Source organism: Esox lucius, chromosome 9 (genome assembly GCF_011004845.1).
Source record: "Esox lucius isolate fEsoLuc1 chromosome 9, fEsoLuc1.pri, whole genome shotgun sequence".
Taxonomy (NCBI): Eukaryota; Metazoa; Chordata; class Actinopteri; order Esociformes; family Esocidae; genus Esox; species Esox lucius.
Window position 1 is genome coordinate 1698148 of NC_047577.1, and position 23768 is coordinate 1721915.

The 23768-nt window shown below is 41.2% G+C and overlaps 1 protein-coding gene across 1 annotated transcript; it reads right to left on the reverse strand.

Moving 5' to 3' along the window:
* Window positions 1–16246: 16246 nt before the first annotated feature.
* LOC117594905 (scavenger receptor cysteine-rich type 1 protein M130-like) lies at window positions 16247–22734 on the reverse strand. The gene is made up of 7 exons (XM_034294434.1): window positions 22557–22734; window positions 18768–18854; window positions 17989–18294; window positions 17620–17907; window positions 16979–17077; window positions 16787–16875; window positions 16247–16429 (listed from the first exon to the last, which is right to left on the reverse strand). The coding sequence occupies exons 1-7, from the start codon at window positions 22732–22734 to the stop codon at window positions 16289–16291; spliced, it is 1188 nt and encodes a 395-aa protein (XP_034150325.1). The 3' UTR covers window positions 16247–16288.
* Between the last annotated feature and the right edge of the window lie 1034 nt (window positions 22735–23768).

Sequence of the window (23768 nt, forward strand, 5' to 3'; positions counted from 1 at the left end):
ATCAAAGTCAATCATATTATTGCCAACGTATGAAGCCAAAAGATGAACAGATGGTAAAAGGTCGTTTGTTCAAAGAAAATCATCTAATATACAAAATAATTAAAACGAATGGAAGACAAAGTAAAAAAATAATAAATGTTGGAATGCAAAACATTGAAATGAGTTAATGTCTCTATAATCTAAACCCTGTGGTGTTGAGAACAAACACTCCAGAAAGAAATACTGGTGGTTGAACTCTTCATGGGTTCTTTCTGAGATTATAGAACAGAGATTTCTGAAGTTGTATCATTAGAATTAGAGGCAACTACATCTTATCCAGCAGTGCTGGGCTGTAGATTGTTTTTAAACACAAAACTGACCAACATCAGCTGGTACTCCTCATACTCCTACTCTGTCTCCTGGACTGCTGTCTCCTCTCCCGGCCCGGCATCAGTTCTGGAGTCCAGAGAGACCATCTCTATGACATTGGTACTGACATGAAGATCCATGCTGGTCACCCTGTTCACTCTCTTCTGCCCCCTGGTGGACTAGAGATACAACACTAAGAGTTACACATTTACAGATCTTTCTTCCCCTCTCTTTTCCAGAGGTGGGGGACTCGAGTCACAATATTCAGGACTTGTGACTTGCTTGATTAAAGTATGAAAATGACTTGACTTGACTTTGACTTGAGAACAAGTTACTTGAGACTTGACTTGACTTGAAGTGGAAGACTCGACAATGACTTGAATTTATAATAAACAAACAGCAATAAAATTATTTTATATGTTGTGACATCAGCACCACTAATAAGCGTATGTGCCTTTAACGCTGCACAATTCAAACCGCGCCAAACACGGCAGACAGTAACGTTAGTCGAGCTCCAGAAATAGTATCGTTTGGATACAAGGACTTTGAACTGGACCGTGTGAATAAAAAAAGATTTGCCAGATGCAAAATATGCAACAACGTCAAATTTCATTCGTCATTTTAAGAACCACAAGGAAAGGTAAGAAAGTAATCTCTTTATATTCAGTTTCACTAAGATCTATAATGATTAAGTTACTAATGTAATGAATTCATCTTTTGTTTGTCATAATTTTGCCTTGGTTGCATATTGCTTTTTTTTTCTTGTTAGAAATGTGACCATTATCATTAAAGAATACATCTGGTAAATAGATGTAAGGGAATTTGACTGTAACAGTGGTATAGCCTGAATTTTAATGTGGATGGGCATCTTAAAATGAGCGGGCATGTATATTATTACACGTAGGCTATAATGTCTGTATTAAATGTGCGCATTTTCAAGTGTTTGTGGACTGCGCGACTATTTTCTTTAGAGGAAGCAATACAATCGTTTTTAAATCAATAAATTCCTTTTGAAATCAATATTTTGTGTCAAATTATAGATTTATTTGGTAGGTAGCCATGTAATAAGCGGGATAAGGTATAGCGAGGTGGTTGTTATAGCGAATACAACCCCTTCAGGCTGATTCAAGATGCCTCCGCTTCGTCCCCCCAAAAAATTGTACCGCGGAGGAGAAAAATATTTGATTTTGAAATCGAGCTTCGCACCGAGCGCACGTCAGAAACAGAGGACAGTGGCCCTCATTTATCATTCTTGCGTAGAAACGGGCGTATATGTTGGCGTAAGATTTTGCATAAACACCTCTCACCGCCTGATTTATGAAGCTGTGCGTACCTTTAAAATCCAGGTGTACGCAATACCTTCCCTTGATAAATGCCGCGGATGAAAACGATCGTCATTAGAATAACACGCCCCTATATATTCAAGCCTCCGCTTCCCCCACGCCCTCATTTTACGCCATGGACACACGGAAGACGGCAAAAAAGAGAAACTTCTCTGACGTGGAGATTGAGACGATCACCAGGGAGGTAGAAATAAATAAAATTGTTTCATTTGGCAGTTTAAAAAGCGGAATAAAAGATGATGATGTGATGTGGAGTACCATTCATTCACATTAATAACTACATGACAATTTGTAATATTCGTCTTATTATTTCATGATATTTATCAATGACGTTTATTGTTATTTAGAAGAAGAATGTCGTTATTATTATTATTTCTATTATTGTCTAAAAGAAGAAGAATGTCATTTTTATTATTTTGTCAGTCTGAATTATATTTTGGTAATTCAAAGCCTTTTATTACTGAACCCAGTCCGTGTGCAACTGCCGGGCCTAACCCTGAAACGTCATGTAAAGCGCACAGACTCGCATCTGAAGGAATACATATAAGTCAAATGCTTTGGTAAAGTCACACAAATGAAACCTTGAAGTCCATGTTGCACAAAAATAAACACTGAAGTTTGTAATTATGTTGTTGTTTTTTTACAGTAGGTCATAATATATCACATCTTTTAGTTTGTCAGTGCGTTAGGATTTTCTTTTCTGCGCTGTTAAGGTTTCATTTCTCTCCGCCATGTCCATGTGCAATATTTTGTTGTCATCCATCCACCAAAGATCACTCCAAATATAACTATTAATACTGTTTCATTTTCAGTTTACATCTCTGCACTGGCATAACATCAGTGCACGAGGGAACTGCAGCAGGGGCTGAGTATACGGCTACACATTTTTTACTTGAGACAGGTCAAAATAAAAGTCCCGTCTCTTCACACATGCGCACAATTAACTCTTGCACAATTTTGGGTATACAACAGTCAGTATCATAATTAAACAACATAATATAACATAAATTATGAGAACATATAACTCAACATGCGCATTTCCGCACTAACTCAAAACGTGCGTACACCACCTCCTGAGCTGGCGTAGGATTTGAGAGTGCCGTACGCCAACGACCATATTGATAAATCTCAAAGTCACCGTGGTTTTGGGTGTACGCCAGGTGTACGCTGGAAATTTGGTGTACGCACTTTTGATAAATGAGGGCCAGTGTGTGTGTGTTCATCTCTTTAGTACTGTGACTTGACTTGACTTGCTTGATTTATCTGAACTGTGACTTGAGACTTGCTTGGACTTGACCATGTGTGACTTGTCCCCATCTCTGCTCTTTTCCCTAACCTCTCTCTTTTTCTCTGTCTCTGTCAAGAAAAAACATCCACAACATTACATAAACCCTAAGATACATACTAATTTACGAATGAATACAGTCTGTCATTAAACAAAACAATGAGGTTTAGGGGTAAATTGGCACTTGAACAACAAATAAAACCATTTTGTTGCCATGACTAGTCACATCTAAATAAATGTCTTTACCTTGTAGTTCAGGCAGGAGGTGATGATGACTGTCAGTAGAATGAGCAGCACTATGACGTGTCTGATGATGAAGGCTGGAAGAGGAGAGGCTGGAAACAGAAACACCTTTCATCAGGGAACTGATCATCATCAGATAGATCTGTAGGAAAACTGTCAATGATAAAGTTACAAGTCTGGTTCATGTTCAGTTACCTGTGATGGTGAGGAAGAGGAGCTGACTCTCAGAGGAGAAGTTATGAGAGAAAACATAATTGTAATAAACACATCTGTAGTTTCCTTGGTGGGAGTCGTCTGCAGCAGGGAAGAGGAAGACAGCTGAGTGATTGACAGCTGGCTGGGTCTGGGTCTGGGTTCTGTTGGAGCCGGTGAACGTGAAGAGGAAGGAGCCTCCTGGGTACTGTGGCTGAGTGGAGCAGGTGATGGTGAAGTTGTAGCCCTTGAACATCTCAGGTCCCTGGTGGCCCCTAAAGACCCCTCCCAATGAGTCAGTCAGGTGGATATCAGGCTGGACCAGGAGATCTGTAATTAAGCTGGATTTGATTTCAACTGAACTGAGTGATTTACTGTAGAAGCTAAACAGTCGTGCAGAGGAGGTTGAGTGAATTAAGAAAAACAGTTGAACTAATTAGAATGTCTTATTATTACCTAAGCAGAACACTGTGATTGAACGGGGATCAGCATATTCCCAACCAGCACACTCCCTGAGCGCAGACTCAAAATGTCTACAGTGAAATCCAATTCCGTTGGTGGTTTTCTTTCCAGGTAGCGTTGTAACATTGGAGCCACAACCCAACTGTCTACACATTACTGCTGCTACAGCGTCCCTGTTCAATGTATCGTCAAAAGTCACCACAGTTCTCCACTCTCCCTGCTCGAACCACTCCACTCCACCTGCACAGCGACTGCCTTCTCCAACCAGCCTCACATCACCAGGCTCTGAGACAAGAAAAAATAGAGATTGCAATATATATATATTCATTTAACCTAATATGATCTTGCAAAACTACCCTATTTGATCTAATTGGTGATATTTCAGAAAGCGGATTTAGTGAAAACTTTGTGTTAGTTGACTAAGAGTTGATGGAATCTCTGGGTTTACGATTTCAGAGTCAGTTCAGCGTTTTTCTGAGTCAGTTACTACGGCAAAATAATCCTTGAAGTTAACCTTCTCACTAGCAGGTTTTGTCCAACTAACCCTGAGTTTGTCCTACTCTTTAACTGAAAAACTGCCATCTGAATGTGTCAGACAGGGCATGTCCTTTTCTAGAAGAGCCAGTTGATATTGAAGGATAAATACGCCACAGAAATCTCTGTCGGGAGAGAGTGATCAGACCCCTCTTGGATGTTTTATCATTCCCTAATGATAATCTGTTTGAGCCTTACCGTTTTTCTGCAGAATCACTCATTTATCTGTACAATACTCTCAGCCCTCATATCGTTCCTATGATACATGGTGGGCGTGCCCTCAGTTCAGAACAAATTCTTTGTGTTGCAGTTTTCTGTATAACATCGGTGACTCTCAGCATATGTCCAAGGCAACTGTCTCTGTTGGGCTGTCAGAGATGTGACTCTTGCACTGAAATGTTTTCTGTACACTTTTCTTGTGTCCCCAAGTCACAGACCCAGAAGACTCATCAAAAATTCCACATAATTGCAGTCAAAGCAGTAATTTATCTTAGCAATCTCTAAGCAATAATCAGTTTATTTAGTATGAAGCTATGAGACTTGAAGCACCAATCAGTTAAATATGTTGGGGAGGCTAAACAACATCACAATTATATGTTAAATATATGTTGAAGGTAGCCACTGAAAGGTGTTTAATTTAACACACACACATTATATAAATGTTTGAGTGGAACACTCGAGATGTGACTTGATACTGCCGCTTTGTCTCGGTCAGCAATTTTCTGCCGCGCTACTGTTTTGCTTCTCTCTTGTTTTTATACTGATATTCTGTATGTGCATTCATTAATATATCGAACTCCACTTGGGAGAAGTACGGGGTCCATGATGAATCATGTTATCTGCATCCCATTGACTAGGGCTTTTTGTTTCCTTGTGCACGTGCATTTCCTCAGGGTTAACTTAACTCAAAGTTGACTGAACTAATTGTTATCACCTGCTCTGAAACCGTTGAGAGGAAATGGGCATGAGAGACTTAACACAACACATAAGTGCTGACTAACACTGAACAACGGACAAAAGATAAGATGTGGTGGCCAGTACTGATAGGCCCACACACCCTGACCACACCTCCTGCCAGGAACTGTCCATATGACTGTCATAGATTCTATCAATAGACCCATGGACCATAGGGGAGGTTGGAACATACCATACAAGCTTATCATGTAGGATAAACCTTTCTGATTGGAGGATAATAGAGGACTGTGTTAACTTGTAATCATTAGACAGAGAAAAATGAAAGAAAGAAGATTAACATTGTAGCCTCATGCTGAAAATGATGGCTCTCCCCTGACTTCTGGTTTCATACATTTTATTAATGGATCAAAAATTGACAGAATCGAACTCTGTCAACTTTGAGTTTGACAGCTCACAGTCAGTCAACCCAGAGTGGTGGTTTCAACTCAGATTATGTTAACCCTGCTTTCTGAAATACCCCCATATTCTTTACTCCAGATAAGAAACAATATGGAGTTAGTGACAAAATGTTTCTGACCTGAGCAGTTGAGTCCAACAGTTTTACCAGGTAGACAGGTTCTGTTTTTTCTGTCTGAGGTGTCACAGTCCAGAAGGCGGGTCTCATTTCCTTTACAGTGGAACTCTTTATCCCAGGTCTGACCCTTACCTTTTACAAAGAGCCCCCCCTGTAGAACTACAGGAGCCCCACAGCCAAGCTCCCTACAGACCACCTCTGCATCCTGCTGGTCAAAGTCAGATTCACACACTGAGACCCAGGACTGACTGGACTTCACCTCCAACCTCCCAGAGCAGAGACCATCTCCAGCTACAAGACGCACAGATTCTGGAGAAAAAAAAGAGTTGGTTCAATATTCAATCATTTTTGTTGATAAACAATGTCAAACACTCAACACACATTTTTAAATATAAGGTTGTAGTTTGCAGTTTGAAAGGTTTACTAAGTAATGTGTACTAACTAACTAACACGTTTTTCAGGCTGTTGTTAAACTAGAGCCGAGTAACGATCTCACGACGCGAACGTCTACTCTTCAATGATGTATTGAAAAGATGCCTGTGAAGCTCGCAGGTCAGTCAACCGCCAATAAGGATACCAGTAAACAATAAAGTTACCGGTAAACAATAAGGTTACCAGTAAACAATAAAGTTACCAGTAAACAATAAGGTTACCAGTAAACAATAAAGTTACCGGTAAACAATAAGGTTACCAGTAAACAATAAGGTTACCGGTAAACAATAAAGTTACCGGTAAACAATAAGGTTACCAGTAAACAATAAGGTTACCGGTAAACAATAAGGTTACCGGTAAACAATAAGGTTAAGGTAAACAAAAAGGTTACTGGCAAACAATAAGTGTGAGTGACCCTGCAGCTCCCACTATAGTCCTCTAACTATGGATGGCTCTGAGGCGCAAAAATAAAAAATGTGTTAACGACAGAAACAATTACGTCAATAAGCATTTTTTATTAATCGTGCGTGTTAACACTAACTTTCACAGCCCTATTAAGAACGAATCTGACAGCGTTACCAGTCTCTTACCTGAGCAGGTCACATGACCATAATATTTTCCATCACAGGAATCAGGTTCTTGAAAGTGCATTCCACACTTCACCAAAGAAGTCTCCCATCCCCAGCAGTAACCACTGAATGAGACACGACTTGTTTTTCCAAACGGAGGCCCTCTATATGTAGCTAGAACATTCCCACAGTTCAGCTCTCTGCATACAACCTTAGCCTCTAATATTCTCCACCCCCAATACCCACTAAGACCTGAGTAACATACACCTGACCACCCTCCTCCATAAAAGACTTCCACTGTCCCAGAACAGGAACTGGTCCCATTCACCAGTCTGACTGAGAGTTCATCTGTAACAGGAGAGAGGAAAACACAGTGGTGAGGACAGATTGAACTGAAGCAACCCCAGATCATGACACTGCCTCCAGATCAATCAATCTATCAAATGTATTTATTAAGCCCTTTTTACAACAGCAGTTGTCACAAAGTGCTTTACAGAGACACCCGGCCTTAAACCCCAAAGAGCAAACAACAGTAGTGTTGAATTTCAGTGGCTAGAAAAAACTCCCTAAGAAGGACGAAATTTAGGAAGAAACCTAGAGAGGATCCAGGCTCAGAGGGGTGACCAGTCCTCTTCTGGCCGTGCCGGGTGAGACATTAAGTCCAATTGGAATAATTTATAAATGCATGTGGGCTAAATCCAGAGTCTATTTAAATTTAGAGTAGGTCAGAAGTATGACCAAATGGACAAGGACAGGGACAGCAATGGGCCCCCCAAACCAGGTACTCTGCAGGTGTGGACCAGGACCTCATGTCCTCCTAAAGTTTAAAACGGGAGGAGACTGGGAGAATTCAGAAAATGCATTCCTCATATCAACAACGATTTATAGTGGAGAAGGAGAACTTAGTGGGGAAGGAGAACTGACCCAATCCCCCAGCACAATAGTATAGCAGCGTAAGACCTTGGGACTGAGACAGGTGGGGTCCGGCGACACTGTGGCCCTACCTGGGGGAGGCCCCGGACAGGGCCCAACAGGTAGGAAATCAATCCACCCACATTGTCAGGCATCAACCAAAGGGACACCCAGCAACCGCAACCACCCTGAATGAGGGCCCAGCCAGTATTTCCAGCAGAGTACAGCCCAATTGCGCAACAGAGAGACAACAAGCCAGTGACTCTTCCCCTGAATGGCTACAGTGATACATCCCAGTGGCGACGAGAGCCCACCTGGAAAGACAGCAAGGGTGGACAGAATCAAGCCTTCTGTTCACCTTCACGCCCCCGGGCCAGACTACACCTAATTAGAAACCGTGCTGTAGAAATTAGTTTTTAGTAGACACTTGACAGTTTGCACTGAGTTTGCATTTAATTGGCAGATCATTCCACAGTAGTGGAGCTCTATGAGAAAAGGCCCTGCCTCCGGCTGTTTGTTTAGAGATTCTAGGTACAATTAAAAGGCCTGCAACTTGCGATCCAAGGTTACGTGTAGGTATGGCTGGATCATTTCAGCAAGGTAAGTAGGAGCAAGTCCATTATTGATTTATGGCTTAAGAGTAAAACCTTAAAATCAGCCCTAACCCTAACAGGCAGCCAGTGTAAGGACGCTAGGACAGGAGTAATGTGTTCAACATTATTTGTTCTAGTTAGGATTCTAGCAGCCGTGTGCAGCACTAATTGAAGTTTATTTATTGATTTGTCAGGGAAAAGAAGAGCATTGCAGTAATCTAATCTAGAAGTAACGAAAGCATGAATTAGTTTTTCTGCATCAGTTTTTGATATTTGCAATGTTTCGAAGATGAAAATAAGCAGCTCTTTTATATGTTCATCAAAGGAGAGGTCAGGGTCAAGGGTAACGCCGAGGTTTCTTACAGTTTTTTGGGATACGACCATGCAGCCGTCGAGGTTCACAGTGAGATCTGCTAACAACACTCTTTGTTTTTCTTGGGTCCTAAAACAAGCATTTCTGTTTTTCTTGAGTTTAAGAGCAAGAAGTTCTCTGTCATCCACTTCCTAATATCTGAAACGCATGCTTCCAAAGTAGCTAATTTTGGGGCTTCTCCATGCTTCATGGATATGTATATAACTGTGTGTCATCAGCATAACAGTGAAGATATACATTGTGATTTCGGATTACAACGCCCAGAGGCAGCATATGAGGTGAGAACAATAATGGGCCCAGAGTCGAGCCTTGAGGAACACCAAAGTATACCTTTGGCTTTCTGGGTTTTAATAATGCATTGGACAGTTCTTAACCCAATTCCAGTAATTTCAGCCATCTCCTTAGTTGTTTTCTTTACTTGATGCAAGCCAATAATGTTTCCCTTCTGAAACACAGCAACATATTCTCCACAACCACGGGATACGCCTTCTGACATGGTTGTTTAAGAAATGAGAAGCTACTCACTGCATCAGTTGGGGTTAAAACGCATTGTACTTTTTAGTCAAGAGGTATTTGTAGTATTCTTATAAAACAGTACTGGTTTATTTAGTTTAGAATGGAATGTATGGGCCCATTCAGTTTATTGAATTGCAATAATCACTGTAGATTAACACTATACCAACCTGGTGGGTTGAACCTTTGAGCCAGGAGGCCTGAGGAGACAGAGGAGAGAAAGAGGTGTTTGTTTATTAACTGATTGATGGATGATTTGGTTATTGCAGACATCAACATGACCTTCCAGGAAGTAGGGAGGCAGGGTAGCCTAGTTGTCCAGACAGTTCAATCCGATAAGGATACAGAACCTTGACAAACCTTGTCATTCTGTCCCAGAGAAATACAGCTTGGGGTTAGAACCAGCAACCTTCTGTTTACAGGTCCAACACCCTAACTGCTCTCAGGTTGATGTTGTAAATAAGAATGAGCTCTCTGAATACTGACCCAGCCAAACGTGATGAGATTCATAGCCTTGTTGTTGGTATTTCACAATATTCAGGTGTAAAAACGTTCAATAGAAATGGTTATGTTTAATATTCAGATGTAATTTAATGAATTTCCTTCCCAATCATTTGCCCAGTAAGCCTGGGTGGGACAACAGTGAGAGTGGAAAAGGTTAATGACATCACTGGTTAAAAGTCAATGATACGTTTTTGTCAGTCTGTGTGTCAGTCCTCTCCATCCTCCCTCTACGCCTCCCTCCCTTCAGTAATGATGATAATGTCAGGAAGAATAATGTCTAAAACCAGAGATGTGTGTTTTACAACAGTAGGTGTCAGGCTGGCAATGATAATGACTTAAACACTACAAACTCCTGTTAGCTGTGATGTCTTCAACGATATATTAAAGACAGGCCTTCTTATAACCTTTTCAAACAAAACTGACTAAAACATACGACCACTGACAACAGAGACCATCACTGACCCAAACTGGCCACCACTGATGAAAACAGACAACCACTGACTATAACAGACCACCACTCATCAATTCCTGTTACAGTGATTTCAAATTGAAACAGACAACCACTGACTATAACAGACCACCACTCACCAATTCCTGTTACAGTCATTTCAAACTGAAACAGACAACCACTGACTAAAACAGACCACCACTCACCAATCCCAGTTACAGTTAGAGTGGGGGGGGGGGGGGTCTGGTTTCTGACTGGCTCTGTGGAACTTGTGGGTCAAACTTCTGGTTTCATTAACACTTTCATAGTTTCACTGGGTAATAAATGAGCACCAGGATATATGTTAAGCAATCAATACACATAGAAAAAGTATTAGTTTGGGATCTACGATAGAAGAACAAACATACATGTGGTTTGGGATCATTAATCACAATAGAATTACTTTACACTCTTCTTCTCCTTGATGATTTCCAAGTGTTCATAGAATTAAAAACTGTCAGTCCAGGATCATGATCTCTGAAATAATCTACATTTATAATTAATTATATGCAGGTGTACTAATCAGTTAAAGTATTATTTACTGTTTATTTCCAGTTGTATGTCACTAACACAAGTGTATATCAATATAACATCATCCTACCTGTGTTCCAGAAAAGAACCATCATCAGTATCACTGTAGGTTTCATATCTGTCTCTAACTGGAGATCGAGAGAGGACTGAAGAGTGGAAAATTCTGTTAGGCTATATCACTTCAATCTCATTACTTCCTGACTCATATGACATGAATTAAATGTGTCTTTAACTTATCTTTCGTCAGTATTTTAACTAAACAACCTACAGGAAACTGATCTTGTGAAAAAGAACATCAGGAAACTGCTGTCATGACAACAGCATATCATATGTTATAGATCATTTGCCATAAAATTGTAACAAAGTAGGAAGAATCTGAATTGGTTCCTATTTCAGTGCTTTTCAAGCATGAAGAGAGAATAGAGAATAGAGGGTGAAAGAACAGGAAGAATTTAAAAAGAATGGAAAAGTAGGAAGGAGGAGAGAGGGAGAAAGAAAGAGGGGAAAGGAGGAGAGAGGGAGAAATAAGGAGGAGAAAGGAGGAGAGAGGGAGAAAGAAGGAGGGGAAAGGAGGAGAGAGGGGAGCAGAGGGGAGTAGAGGTGAACAGTTGAATATTGTCAAGGTGTGAGGGAGAAGTGAAAAAGGGTGGTAGATGGAGGAAAAGGGGAGAGAAGGGAGAGAGGGACACGGGGGGAGTTGGAAAGAGGGACTAGAGGCAGTAGAAAGTGTAGGGGAACGGAGACAGAGAGACATAGAAATGTGTCAAATATCAATCAAATCTAAAGAGCAATACGATGATAAGGCACAGTGGCTTGGAACAACACCCTGGTCGGGTTCGAACATAGGAAGAAACCTAGAGAGGAGCCAGGCAATACGATGATAAGGCACAGTGGCTTGGAACAACACCCTGGTATAGTTAGTACCAAGGAGGAAACCTATAGAGGAACCAGGGAATAAGATGATAAGGCACAGTGGCTTGGAACAACACACTGGTACGATTAGAACTGAGGAAGAAACCTAGAGAGGAGCCAGGCAATACGATGATAAGGCACATTGGCATGGAACAACAACCTGATAGGGTTGGAACCGAGGATGAAACCTAGAGAGGAACCAGGCAATAGAATGATAAGGCACAGTGGCATGGACTAACTCCCTGATAGGATTGGAACCAAGGAGGAAACCTAGAGAGGAGCCAGGCTCTGAATGGATCTTATAAGGCTACTTGACCTTTAAGGACACATTGTTCATTACACGTCCAGATGACCAGGTGGAAACTCTTGTATCATGTTTATTGTTGACAAGGTAATGAAACATTAACCTTTTCTATGTGATGTCATGATGTGTTGTTGTCATCCTTCTCTCTGTGATGTAAATAATGTGGTGTAGTCATCTGTCTTTCTGTGGTCATGACCTCTTCAGACATGGTGCTCCTCTTCCTCCCTCTAGTGGTCAGTTGAGGAAATCCCAGATTCCCTGCAGCTGTTTTTTATATTTGTAATATGAGAGTTGCTTGGATGGTTGAACAGGTTTGTATATATTTACTGGGTGTTGTAGTTTAGATCACAGTTCAGATACATCTATTTCTGTAATTGTTGACTCCTGGGGCCTATTGCACAAAAGTAGAATGAAGAAATCCAGGATAACTGAAAAAGCGCAGCTTGACTTAGCGTGATCCGCTCATCGCGGCTTAATCGGTTGCACGTTTGCCGAGCCAGGATGAGAAGGTGAAGCTATGTCAAGCCAGGTGTAGATAGTCGGGATAAGTGCACGTCCACGGCTTTCTGAAATAGACCACATTATCGATCACAGATTCACTGATGGAGAAGACACGTGCAGCATATTTTTCACCCGAGGAGCAGCAACTCATTATGGAAAGTTATGAGGAGGTAAAGCATATAATATGCAGAAAAGGAAATACGGTGGCTGTTATTAAATGGAGAGAAAAAGCCTGGCAGACATTAGCGGACCGACTGAATGCGTAAGGATTTAAAAATATCTACTTTCTAGAAAAGTTGTACACTGTTTTAATTGCTTTTGAAAAGCTTGTTTTATGTGTTGGTCTCAGTGCTGCATCTTGTTGTGTGCTAAATGTGCTGGTTGTACTGTAGGTGTCTTTGAGTAGCCTAACATGTAAAGCACAATATAAATAACATTATATTATTTAGCCTACTTTGCCATAAAAGTGAGCAGAGGGAATTAATGTTCCTCAGGAAATTTACCCTAAAGGCTTAATTTCAAACTCTCATGCGAGAATGTTTTACAACCATGTGCACAAATCTCTAGAAGCTATTTCTAAGTCTAAATATCTTCCTACAATTAATGTTCATACAGAACAAATGTGACTGGGCAAAAAAGAACCTGGCAACAAGTCAAGATCAAATATAAAAACATTTTGCAAGCTGATAAGTGCCTTAATTCTTAACAGTGCGCAAATGGTATGTAGAAACTACTTACAAGATTCCTGCTCACATATTTTATCTAAACGTATTTTAGCTGTTAAGAAGACTCATTTGTCTGGCACTGGGTTGGGGCCGCCAGCTCCAGACTTCACCCCAGCTGAGGAAATGGCCCTAGATTTGAACCAAGGAAGGCCTGTGATGGAAGGATCTGTATGTAACAGGATCCAGACGCAGTACAGTATGACAGCCAGCCTGGCAACATAGTAAGTATGGGCTAATGGAAATCTGAATTATGCACAATTCCTGCTGTGCTAATCAATGGGTGGTTTACAGAATTCACAAACCGTAAGATGTCTGTATACATGACATCTGAACAAGCAAATAGAGCTGGCAGATGCACATATTGCTGTGAGTAAAAGGACTCTCCAGGATCTGGACCTTGGTATAGAAATCAAGAATAGAACACTGAGGAAAATCCAGAAACTAGAAAAATAAGTGATTTCAATCCCCACTGTTAGCTCATCTGTAAAACAATGTATTAATCATGTTTTTCTTTCTCTCTCCCAAGCTCCAAACTGACAAGTGACAGCACTAAAATAAAAAGCTTAAGAAGCATTGTGGTGTTCCCTGTGTGATGAATGTACACTACACTATGCAAAGTTATTGGTTCAGTGAGGTGAGACGAAAATTGAGGTTATGAAACCAAAGTAAGCTACTATAATATCGAATAAAACATTAGGCCTAATTAAGGAGTAACACAAACAATCCTTTATTAGAGAAGGACAAGACAATGAAATCACTCATCTGAAATAATTAATGTATTGGTCTCTGACCAGCCTGCCATTAATGTCATCTGGGAATATAGCTGCATTGTCCCACTCAATCTCCGGTGCCACTGCTGGACCCCTTTCCTTTCTCAGACAGGCAATATTGTGTAGGACCGTGCAGGCTACAGTAATGTCACAGGCCCTGTCTGGGGTGACCCTCAGGTGGTGGAGACACTGAAATCGTGACTTGAGAAGGCCAAATGCCATCTCAATTCAGGCCCTTGTTCTTGCACGGTCAAGATTGTATCCTTGCTGTGCTGCTGTCTGAGGGTCTGCAAGGGGAGTGAGAAGGTATGTCTCACAGGCATAACCCTTGTCTCCCAGCAGAACGCCAGAGAATTCACCTGAGAATACAAAATGTAATCATTACAACTACACAAGTAAAACCTTTTGACACAATTGTGTTTATCAGTGAAATGTGTGTGGCCTACCTTGTGATAGTCGCTGGGAAATGGTACTGGACCTAAAAACTCGGGAGTCATGGACGGACCCAGGCCACTTTGCCACCACATTGGTAATGATGCAGGCAGCATCACAGATCATCTGAAACAATGCAATGTTTCCTATTCAGTATACATGTCATGCACAGAATACATTTGGCCTAGTTGACAGTAATTAAATAATTTTTACCTGAACATTGATACTGTGGAAGGATTTTCTGTTGACATAATCTCCCTTGTGGGCCCCTGAGGGGCGTTTAATGCGGATCTGTGTGCAGTCCAGCGCACCAATGACATTAGGGAAAGCTGTAACACAAAATAGTCTGAGTATATCCTGTGACTTTTGTAACACGTTTTTGTAATCTGTAATTCATGTTACCTGCAATCTTGTAGAAATCTCTTTGATGAAGCACATTCTTCTGTGGCCTGCGAAGGTAATAAAGATGTGTGCCAAGGATTTCAGTGCCAAACTCACTTCTGACACAACGGCAAATAGTGCCTTTATTTAGAATTTCGGCATGTCCCACGGCATATAAAAACATGCCGCTTCTAAAAAAATGCAGTGCCACACAATAACGGATTCCATCTCCAGGAAATCGATACCTCTCATGCAGGTATTCGTCGGGAAAAGCTAAAGGGTCTGATCTGTCCCGAAACACCCTCTCACGTTTGAAAGCACGTCTAAATATCAGCGCTTCTTCATCCAAAACGTCATTCAGAAATGGGCATGCCATGGTGCAGGGAGAAACACAGGTGAATGGGACTTCATATATTGCCCTCATCACTGACTTCATTGAAATCCCCGTTGCAAATTCATCAACCATTACAAACCATCTAAACTGCAATAGTAGGATTTAAATCAAACTCGTCACAGCAATAGTGACAAGTAATGCATGTTAACAATAAAGTAGAAAACATTCAGAAGACAACGGAACGACTGTTAAATACGTTTATTTCGGATCAGAGCGGCAGCTGATTTAACACATACGACTCCAGGATTAATCTTAGCCTGGCTGTTAGCCTGCTCTGGAGCAGGCTAGCTGCAAAGAATACATCTCCATGGTTACTTGGCTGGGTTTAATTCAGCCTGCTTTTGTGCAACCAAGTCAAAGCAAAATTAATCCAGGATAACTTGGATATCCCGGCTTAATCCCTTATCCTGGTTTTGTGCAACAGGCCCCTGGACGATCTCTGTTCTGTTGTTATCTGGTGTCCCTGATGGAATCATTCACCATCAGTAATCACTGGACTGTTGTAAAATAAAGAACTGACATCACACAAGAGTGTCAGCCTCTGAGTTTATTAAAAGCATACAATTATTACATGGCAGTTTAAAGAGCAACACATGTTTATCTGGACAGGGAATACAAAATAACAGTAAAATAATATGGGCTCACAATACACATGGGTTTTCATGACAAAACCAAGATCAAAGTCAATCATGTTATTGCCAAAGGATAAAGCCAAAGGATGAACAGATGGTATAAGGTCATTTTTGAAAAGAAAATGATCTAATATACAAAGTAATTAAAATGAATGGAAGACAAAGTAAAAAAAACTTTATCTGGAATGCAAAACATTGAAATGAGTTAATGTCTCTATAATCTAAACCCTGTGGTGTTGAGAACAAACACTCCAGAAAGAAATACTGGTGGTTGAACTCTTCATGGGTTCTTTCTGAGATTATAGAACAGAGATTTCTGAAGTTGTTAATTAGAATTAGAGGCAACTACATCTTATCCAGCAGTGCTGGGCTGTTGATTGTTTTTAAACACAAAACTGACCAACATCAGCTGGTACTCCTCATACTCCTACTCTGTCTCCTGGACTGCTGTCTCCTCTCCCGGCCCGGCATCAGTTCTGGAGTCCAGAGAGACCATCTCTATGACATTGGTACTGACATGAAGATCCATGCTGGTCACCCTGTTCACTCTCTTCTGCCCCCTGGTGGACTAGAGATACAACACTAAGAGTTACACATATACAGAACTGTCTTCCCCTCTCTTTCCCCTAACCTCTCTCTCTTTCCCCTAACCTCTCTCTCTTTCCCCTAACCTCTCTCTCTTTCCCCTAACCTCTCTCTCTTTCCCCAACCTCTCTCTCTTTCCCCTAACCTCTCTCTTTCTCTCTGTCTCTGTCAAGAAAAAACATCCACAACATTACATAAACCTAAAGATACATACTAATTTACGAATGAATACAGTCTGTCATTAAACAAAACAATGAAGATTAGGGGTAAATTGGCGCCTCAACAACAAATAAAACCATTTTGTTGCCATGACTAGTCACATCTAAATAAATGTCTTTACCTTGTAGTTCAAGCAGGAGGTGATGATGACTGTCAGTAGAATGAGCAGCACTATGACGTGTCTGATGATGAAGGCTGGATGAGGAGAGGCTGGAAACAGAAACACCTTTCATCAGGGAACTGATCATCATCAGATAGATCTGTAGGAAAACTGTCAATGATAAAGTTACAAGTCTGATTCTTGTTCTGTTACCTGTGATGGTGAGGAAGAGGAGCTGACCCTCAGAGGAGAAGTTATGAGAGAAAACATAATTGTTATAAACACATCTGTAGTTTCCTTGGTGGGAGTCGTCTGCAGCAGAGAAGAGGAAGACAGCTGAGTGATTGACAGCTGGCTGGGTCTGGGTCTGGGTTCTGTTGGAGCCGGTGAACGTGAGGAGGAAGGAGCCTCCTGGGTACTGTGGCTGAGTGGAGCAGGTGATGGTGAAGTTGGAGCCCATGAAAATCTCAGGTCCCTGATGGCTCCTGAAGACCCCTCCCATTGAGTCAGTCAGGTGGATATCAGGCTGGACCAGGAGATCTGGAACAATAAAATACAACAATAGAATATCTTCAAATAGTTTCCTATAGATGACAATATCATCATCATGTTACAGTGCTATCTGACCTCCCTCACAGGGGAACATGAGTACTGGACCTACAGTCACAGAGACAACATTTAAATAATAATAACACATAGAGATGCTCACTAACAACAAACACCACAACATGAAGTATTCTGGGATTTTTAGGTTGTATTTGATTCTTACTGAACTTTACAATTCAAACAGACATCATGAGAAGTGCTGAGAACTTAGTTTGACTACGGATGTAATTATGATGTTTTGTTATTACCTGAACAGATCACTGTGATTAAATATGATTCAGCATTCATCCAAGTTGCACATTCTCTCAATCCAGCCTCAGATCCTTTGCAGTAAAGAACCGTTCCTCTAATGGTGTTTCCAGGTATTACTGAAACACTGGAGCCACAACCCAACTGTCTACACACGACTGTAGCTGCATCCTCCCAATATTTGTATCTTCTTTCAACTCCCACAATCCTCCACTCTTCCTGGTAGTACAACTCCACTCTACCAGCACAGCGACTGGCTTCTCCCACCAGCCTCACATTATGAGGCTCTGACAAAAGACACAGTTATATAATATTTTCTCCTAAAATCAGACTTAACATTTTTATTGAATGACAATTTATTGTTTTACCCGAACAGGTGATTCCAACAGAATGACCAGGTAGACAGGTGTTGTTTTTTCTGTCTGAGGTGTTACAGTCCAGAAGGCGGGTCTCATTTCCTTTACACTGGAACTCTTTATCCCAGGTCTGACCCTTACCTTTTACAAAGAGCCCCCCCTGTAGAACTACAGGAGCCCCACAGCCAATCTCCCTACAGACCACCTCTGCATCCTGCTGGTCAAAGTCAGATTCACACACTGAGACCCAGGTCTGACTGGACTTCACCTCCAACCTCCCAGAGCAGAAACCAGCTCCATCAACAAGCTGTATAGATTCTGGAGAAAAATAGTTTGTAGATATTGTGGCATTCTGTCACTGAGGAAAAGGTGGAACATAATACTGGAAGGTGACATGAACAATTCCATGTTGTTACAACACTGTCCATAACTATTGTTATATCATTTAAAATCATTCATTATAAATTTGAAAAGATGTCTGTATGCAATTATTAAGAATATCAGATTTCTTTGCTTTTGTTTGCCAAAAAATCCATTCAAGTTGAATGAAAATTGACAAACAAAGCTAAACATAGCAGAGAGAAAGACAGAGGAGAGACAGACAGACAGAGACAGGTGGAGAGACAGACAGATCAGAGAGACAGACAGAGGGAGTCAAAACAACAACAATGCTGGTACTGAACTCCTAACAAGCTAAAATTACCAGTCTCTAACCTGAACAGGTCACATGACCATATTATTTATATTAACATCATGTAAACATTAATTTAATAATATTACCAGTCTCTTACCTGAACAGGTCACATCAGTATAATATTTCTTATTGCAGAAATAAGGACTCTTTTTGATGTTACACTCTCTAATAGATGACTCCGATCCTCCACATTTATATAGAACGCTTTGTCTGCTGTCTTCTGTCAGACGTCTTCTGGATGTAGTTACAACATTCCCACAGTCAAGCTGTCTACACGCCACATTAGTCTCTATCAAGGTCCATTCACTAAACACACTCATCACCCTAAACCTTTGAGACAACGCCCCTCTAAAATTATTCTTATTAGACATCCAATAACATCGACCTGTCCACACTCATTCCTCAAAGACTTCCAGTTTCCCAGAACAGGAACTGGTCCCATTCACCAGTCTGACTGAGTATTCATCTGTAAACAGTAGAGAGGAAAACACAGTGGTGAGGACAGATTATGACAGTGTTTCTGTAATTCTAAGAGTTCAGTTCTCCATGTGGGATAATAACGTTGACCAATATTCAACTGTTATAATCATTGTAGATGTATATTCTACCAACCTGGTGGGCTGACACTTTGACCCTGAAGATCTGAGGAGAAAGAGAGAGACAGAGGACAGATCAGGGAGGCAGGGGAAAAGAGAGAGAGAAAGATAGAACGAGATAGACCAGTAATTAGAGCAGTAAAACGTTAAGTGATGTCATACCTGTGATGTGAATGGTTTATATACCACGGCTAACAGCCAATCCACATTCAGGATACAAACCATCCTGTTTATAAGAGACATACTACAGATGTCTAGCTCTGGATGGGGCTAATTGAATACTTGTGTGAATGTTGGTTTCTTTGTTTTCATTGTGGTGGCCAAGGTGAGGTGGACCTACTGATGACACAATTATATATATGGGTAATTGTTTTGGCCCAGACCACATGTCCATTATAGAATCTGGGTAGTTGTTTTGGCCCAGACCACATGTCCATTATAATATCTGGGTAGTTGCTAGGGCCTGGACCACATGTCCATTATAATATCTGGGTAATTGTTTTGACCCTGACTATATGTCCATTATATGTCTTGGTTTTGAAGTAAAGACATGCTTACTTTATTTAATCTGAAGTGTATGTTATGGTTACCTATGATAATGGATATTTACAAACAATTTCCTACACATCTCCTCAGGATATACTAAGCAGAAATCGTTTTATACTACAACACCATTACATTTCAACCTAATTCCTGTCCTTAGTTGAACATATAGGCTACAGTAAAGTGCAGTTAAACTTTACTGGCCTATATATTTTTACTGTCCACATCCAGTTGTATGTCACTGTTACGAAGGATGACCCTGGTAGGCAGGTACATTGGCTGTTTGAGAATCGGCCAATCAGGAGCGCCACTGCGCTCGGCCTTTCGCTGAGGAAGATGGTTTTAAGTTCAGTTTCAAGAAAACCAGGAAGAGGGAGCTGACGCTGGAAGACCGTGCGGTTGATTTATAGTTATTATTATATAGTGTTACTGTCATTATATCGAAGTCCTTACAATTGTGTGCGTGCCACTACCAGTAAGTAAAACAGATGTTGTTGTTCGTTTACCTTATAAAGTGGTGCTTTGTTCATTGTGCTGTAACGAGGTCGCAGCACGCTGCTGTTCCTTATTGTATAATGGCGGAGCCTCGCACTGCCCACATGTTTAATTGTTTAGACCGCAGCATGTATATTAATGGAGGTGTTGCTTTACAAGCCTTATATATATCTACATTTGAAATATTTAGGTTGTTCTTGCACCATGTGTAACATTGTTTACATTAAGGAGGAATTCTGAATCTTATATTTATGTTTTAGCTATTTAGAATGTTGGGTATTGTTGAGTGAATTTGCAGCACTTAACCTCTGAACAGGCAGAAAGTGTACTACTGCATTTAAGTTATATAACGAAACTCTAATTTAATCTCTTGATTGTGTGTTTGTTTATTATATACCAGCTAGGCATGTAATGGCTATTTGGCATTTATGTAGTCTTCATTTACTGATTTCTATCTGTATCTTTGTTTTAAAACCACACCCACCAATACCCGTTGAAATGTTTATACTAATAAATCATCTAAAGGGAACATCTTGTCTGCATTCTGATCGATGCCCCCTTGATGGCCACAACCTTTTAAAGACCAGCTAAATTATACAGTCTTTCCAAATCCTCAAAATAGTCACTAACACAAGTGTATATCAGTATAACATCATCATACCTGTGTTCCAGAGAAGAACCATCATCAGTATCACTGTAGGTTTCATATCTGTCTCTAACTGGAGATCCACTGAACTGAACAAATCTACTGTCATTATGAGTGGACTGAAGAGTGGAAAATACTGCTAGGCTATATCACTTCTATCTTGTTACTTCCTGATTTCTGTGGTGTGAATTAAACATCCTAATATCTTAACTTACATCAGTGATTTTGATGCATCAGCAAACTAATCTGTATTTAAAAAGCTCTACAGGAAACCACTGTCATGACAACAAACTTTGACATTGTCTGTGTTATAATACTGTAAGAAACTAGATTGGCCTGTTAAGATGGAACATTAGTAAATTCCCCTATTTCAGTCCAGTTCACTGAGAAAGGAAGGACTGGTCAATAGACAGAGAAGGAGGGAGTGGCCATCTGACAAAGTAGGAGGGACCTGCCATCTGACATAGAGTAGGAGGGACCTGCCAACTGGCATAGAGTAGGAGGGACCTGCCAACAGACAGAGAAGGAGGGAGTGGCCAACTGACAGAGATGGAGGGAGTGGCCAACTGACAGAGAAGGAGGGAGTGGCCAACTGACAGAGTAAGAGGGACTGGCCAACTGATATAGAGTAGGAGGGACCTGCCAACTCGCAGAGAAGGAGGGAGTGGCCAACTGACAGAGTAAGAGGGACTGGCCAACTGATATAGAGTAGGAGGGACCTGCCAACTCGCAGAGAAGGAGGGAGTGGCCAACAAACAAAGTGGGAGGGACTGGCCATCTGACATTGAGTAGGAGGGACCTGCCAACTGACAGAGATGGAGGGAGTGGCCATGTGACAGAAAGTAGGAACAGGAGGAGGTAGAACGAGAGTGGAGGGAGGAGAGAGAAGGATGATTAGAGAATACATCATCCTACCTGTGTTCCAGAAAAGATCCTTCATCCGTATCACTGTAGGTTTCATATCTGTCTCTAACTGGAGATCTAGAGAGGACTGAAGAGTGGAAAATTCTGTGTTGGAACCGAGGAGGAAAACTTGATAGGAGCCAGGCTCTGAATGGATCTGATAAGGGTACTTGACCTTTAAGGACATATTGTTCTTTACACGTCCAGACGACCAGGTGGAAGGTCATGTGTCATATTTATTGTTGACATGGTAATGTAACATTGCCCTTCTCTCTGTGATGTCATGATGTGGTGTTGTGATCCTTCTCTCTGTGATTTAATGATGTGGTGTTGTCATCCTTCTCTCTGTGATGTCATGATGTGGTGTTGTCATCCTTCTCTCTGTGATTTAATGATGTGGTGTTGTCATCCTTCTCTCTGTGATTTAATGATGTGGTGTTGTCATCCTTCTCTCTGTGATGTAATGACATTTTATTTAATGAACTAATCAATGAAATTTGTCGCTATAAATTATCGAGAAGAGCACGAAGTATTAAATGAAATCGAACTGAGACACCTCTCCCTCCAAATCTAAATTAAACATGTTAGGTGAATGTCAGCAGCAGTATGCTGGCGAATAATAACGCTGTTCAGGTGCTAAAACAGGCTTGAATTGACACGGGAAGGGATGTCAACAACCGCAGATTTAGTTTTCTACACTCACTGGTGTTAATTAGATCTCCGGTCTTCTCCTCTTTTAATATTACAGTGATCTCCTCCTCCGCTCCAAAAACGTCTTCTTCTTCGTCCTCCTCTTTCACCACTATGTTGAGCCACAGGCCCTCCTTCTCTGTCCAGGTGACCTTATCTTCATCAGGGGTGGAGTAACTCAGTGAGCTCATGGTCGGTGAATTTGGCGAGTAGTTAGCTTGAATTAACAAGAGGACGGCTAAACAGAAATCACCTTGATTAACAGAAACGTAAATACGAAATGCTTTGCCAAGACAATGCGACATAAGTGTGTTCAAAAACGGGATATTATAAACAAACAAAAAAGTCGTAAAGTCAATGTTTTATCAATGTAGTAGACGAGCTGCAGAGGTGGGTGCTGATGTTTTAGAAGTATCTCGACCACTAGATTATACGTCATCATCTGAAAGACTTACATCGCCATCTCCTGACTGGCGTGGGTAACGAAGGTGAGGGAAGCGATTTTTAACCGTCACCAACCGAACTGGATTCAAACTCCGGGTTCACAGAAAATCCAAGTAAACAATTAAAATCACGGGCTGTTCCAATTTGCGTGCTTTTCATCATGGCTACTAATAATGTGACTCACATTACAGTTCAGTAGTGTGTAAGGCCCCCACGTGCCTGTATGAACTCCCGACAACATCTGGGCATGCTCCTGATGAGACGGTGGGTGGTGTCCTGGGGGATCTCCTCCCAGACCTGGTTCGGGGCATCTAGTGAGCTCCTGGACAGTCTGTGGCAATACTTGGCGTCCCAAGTAGTACATAACGTCCCAGTGGTTCTCTGTTGGGTTCTGGTGAGTGGAACGTGACCTTTATCTCCCCCTCCTTCAGTCCAAAAACGGATCCTCCTCTTCTTTCACAATACCTGTTTATTTTTTCACTGTAAAAGCCCCACCCGCTACGCTTTTATTTGCGGCCACGTCCTTTTCTTCTGTTCAGCCACTTTCTCTGTCCAGCAGAAATCTTCTTTCCCAGAAGGGAGGATGTTCATTGAACTCATGGGGGGTATTTCAGAAAGCGGGGTAGTGAAAACTTTGACTCGAGAGTTTATGGAAACTCTGGGTTTACGGTTTCAAAGAACCAGTTCAGTGTTTCTCTGAGTCAGTTACTGTTACCTATATTTACTATTACTCAACATACTCCGTGAAGTTAACCTGTTAGCTGGTTTTATTCAACTAACC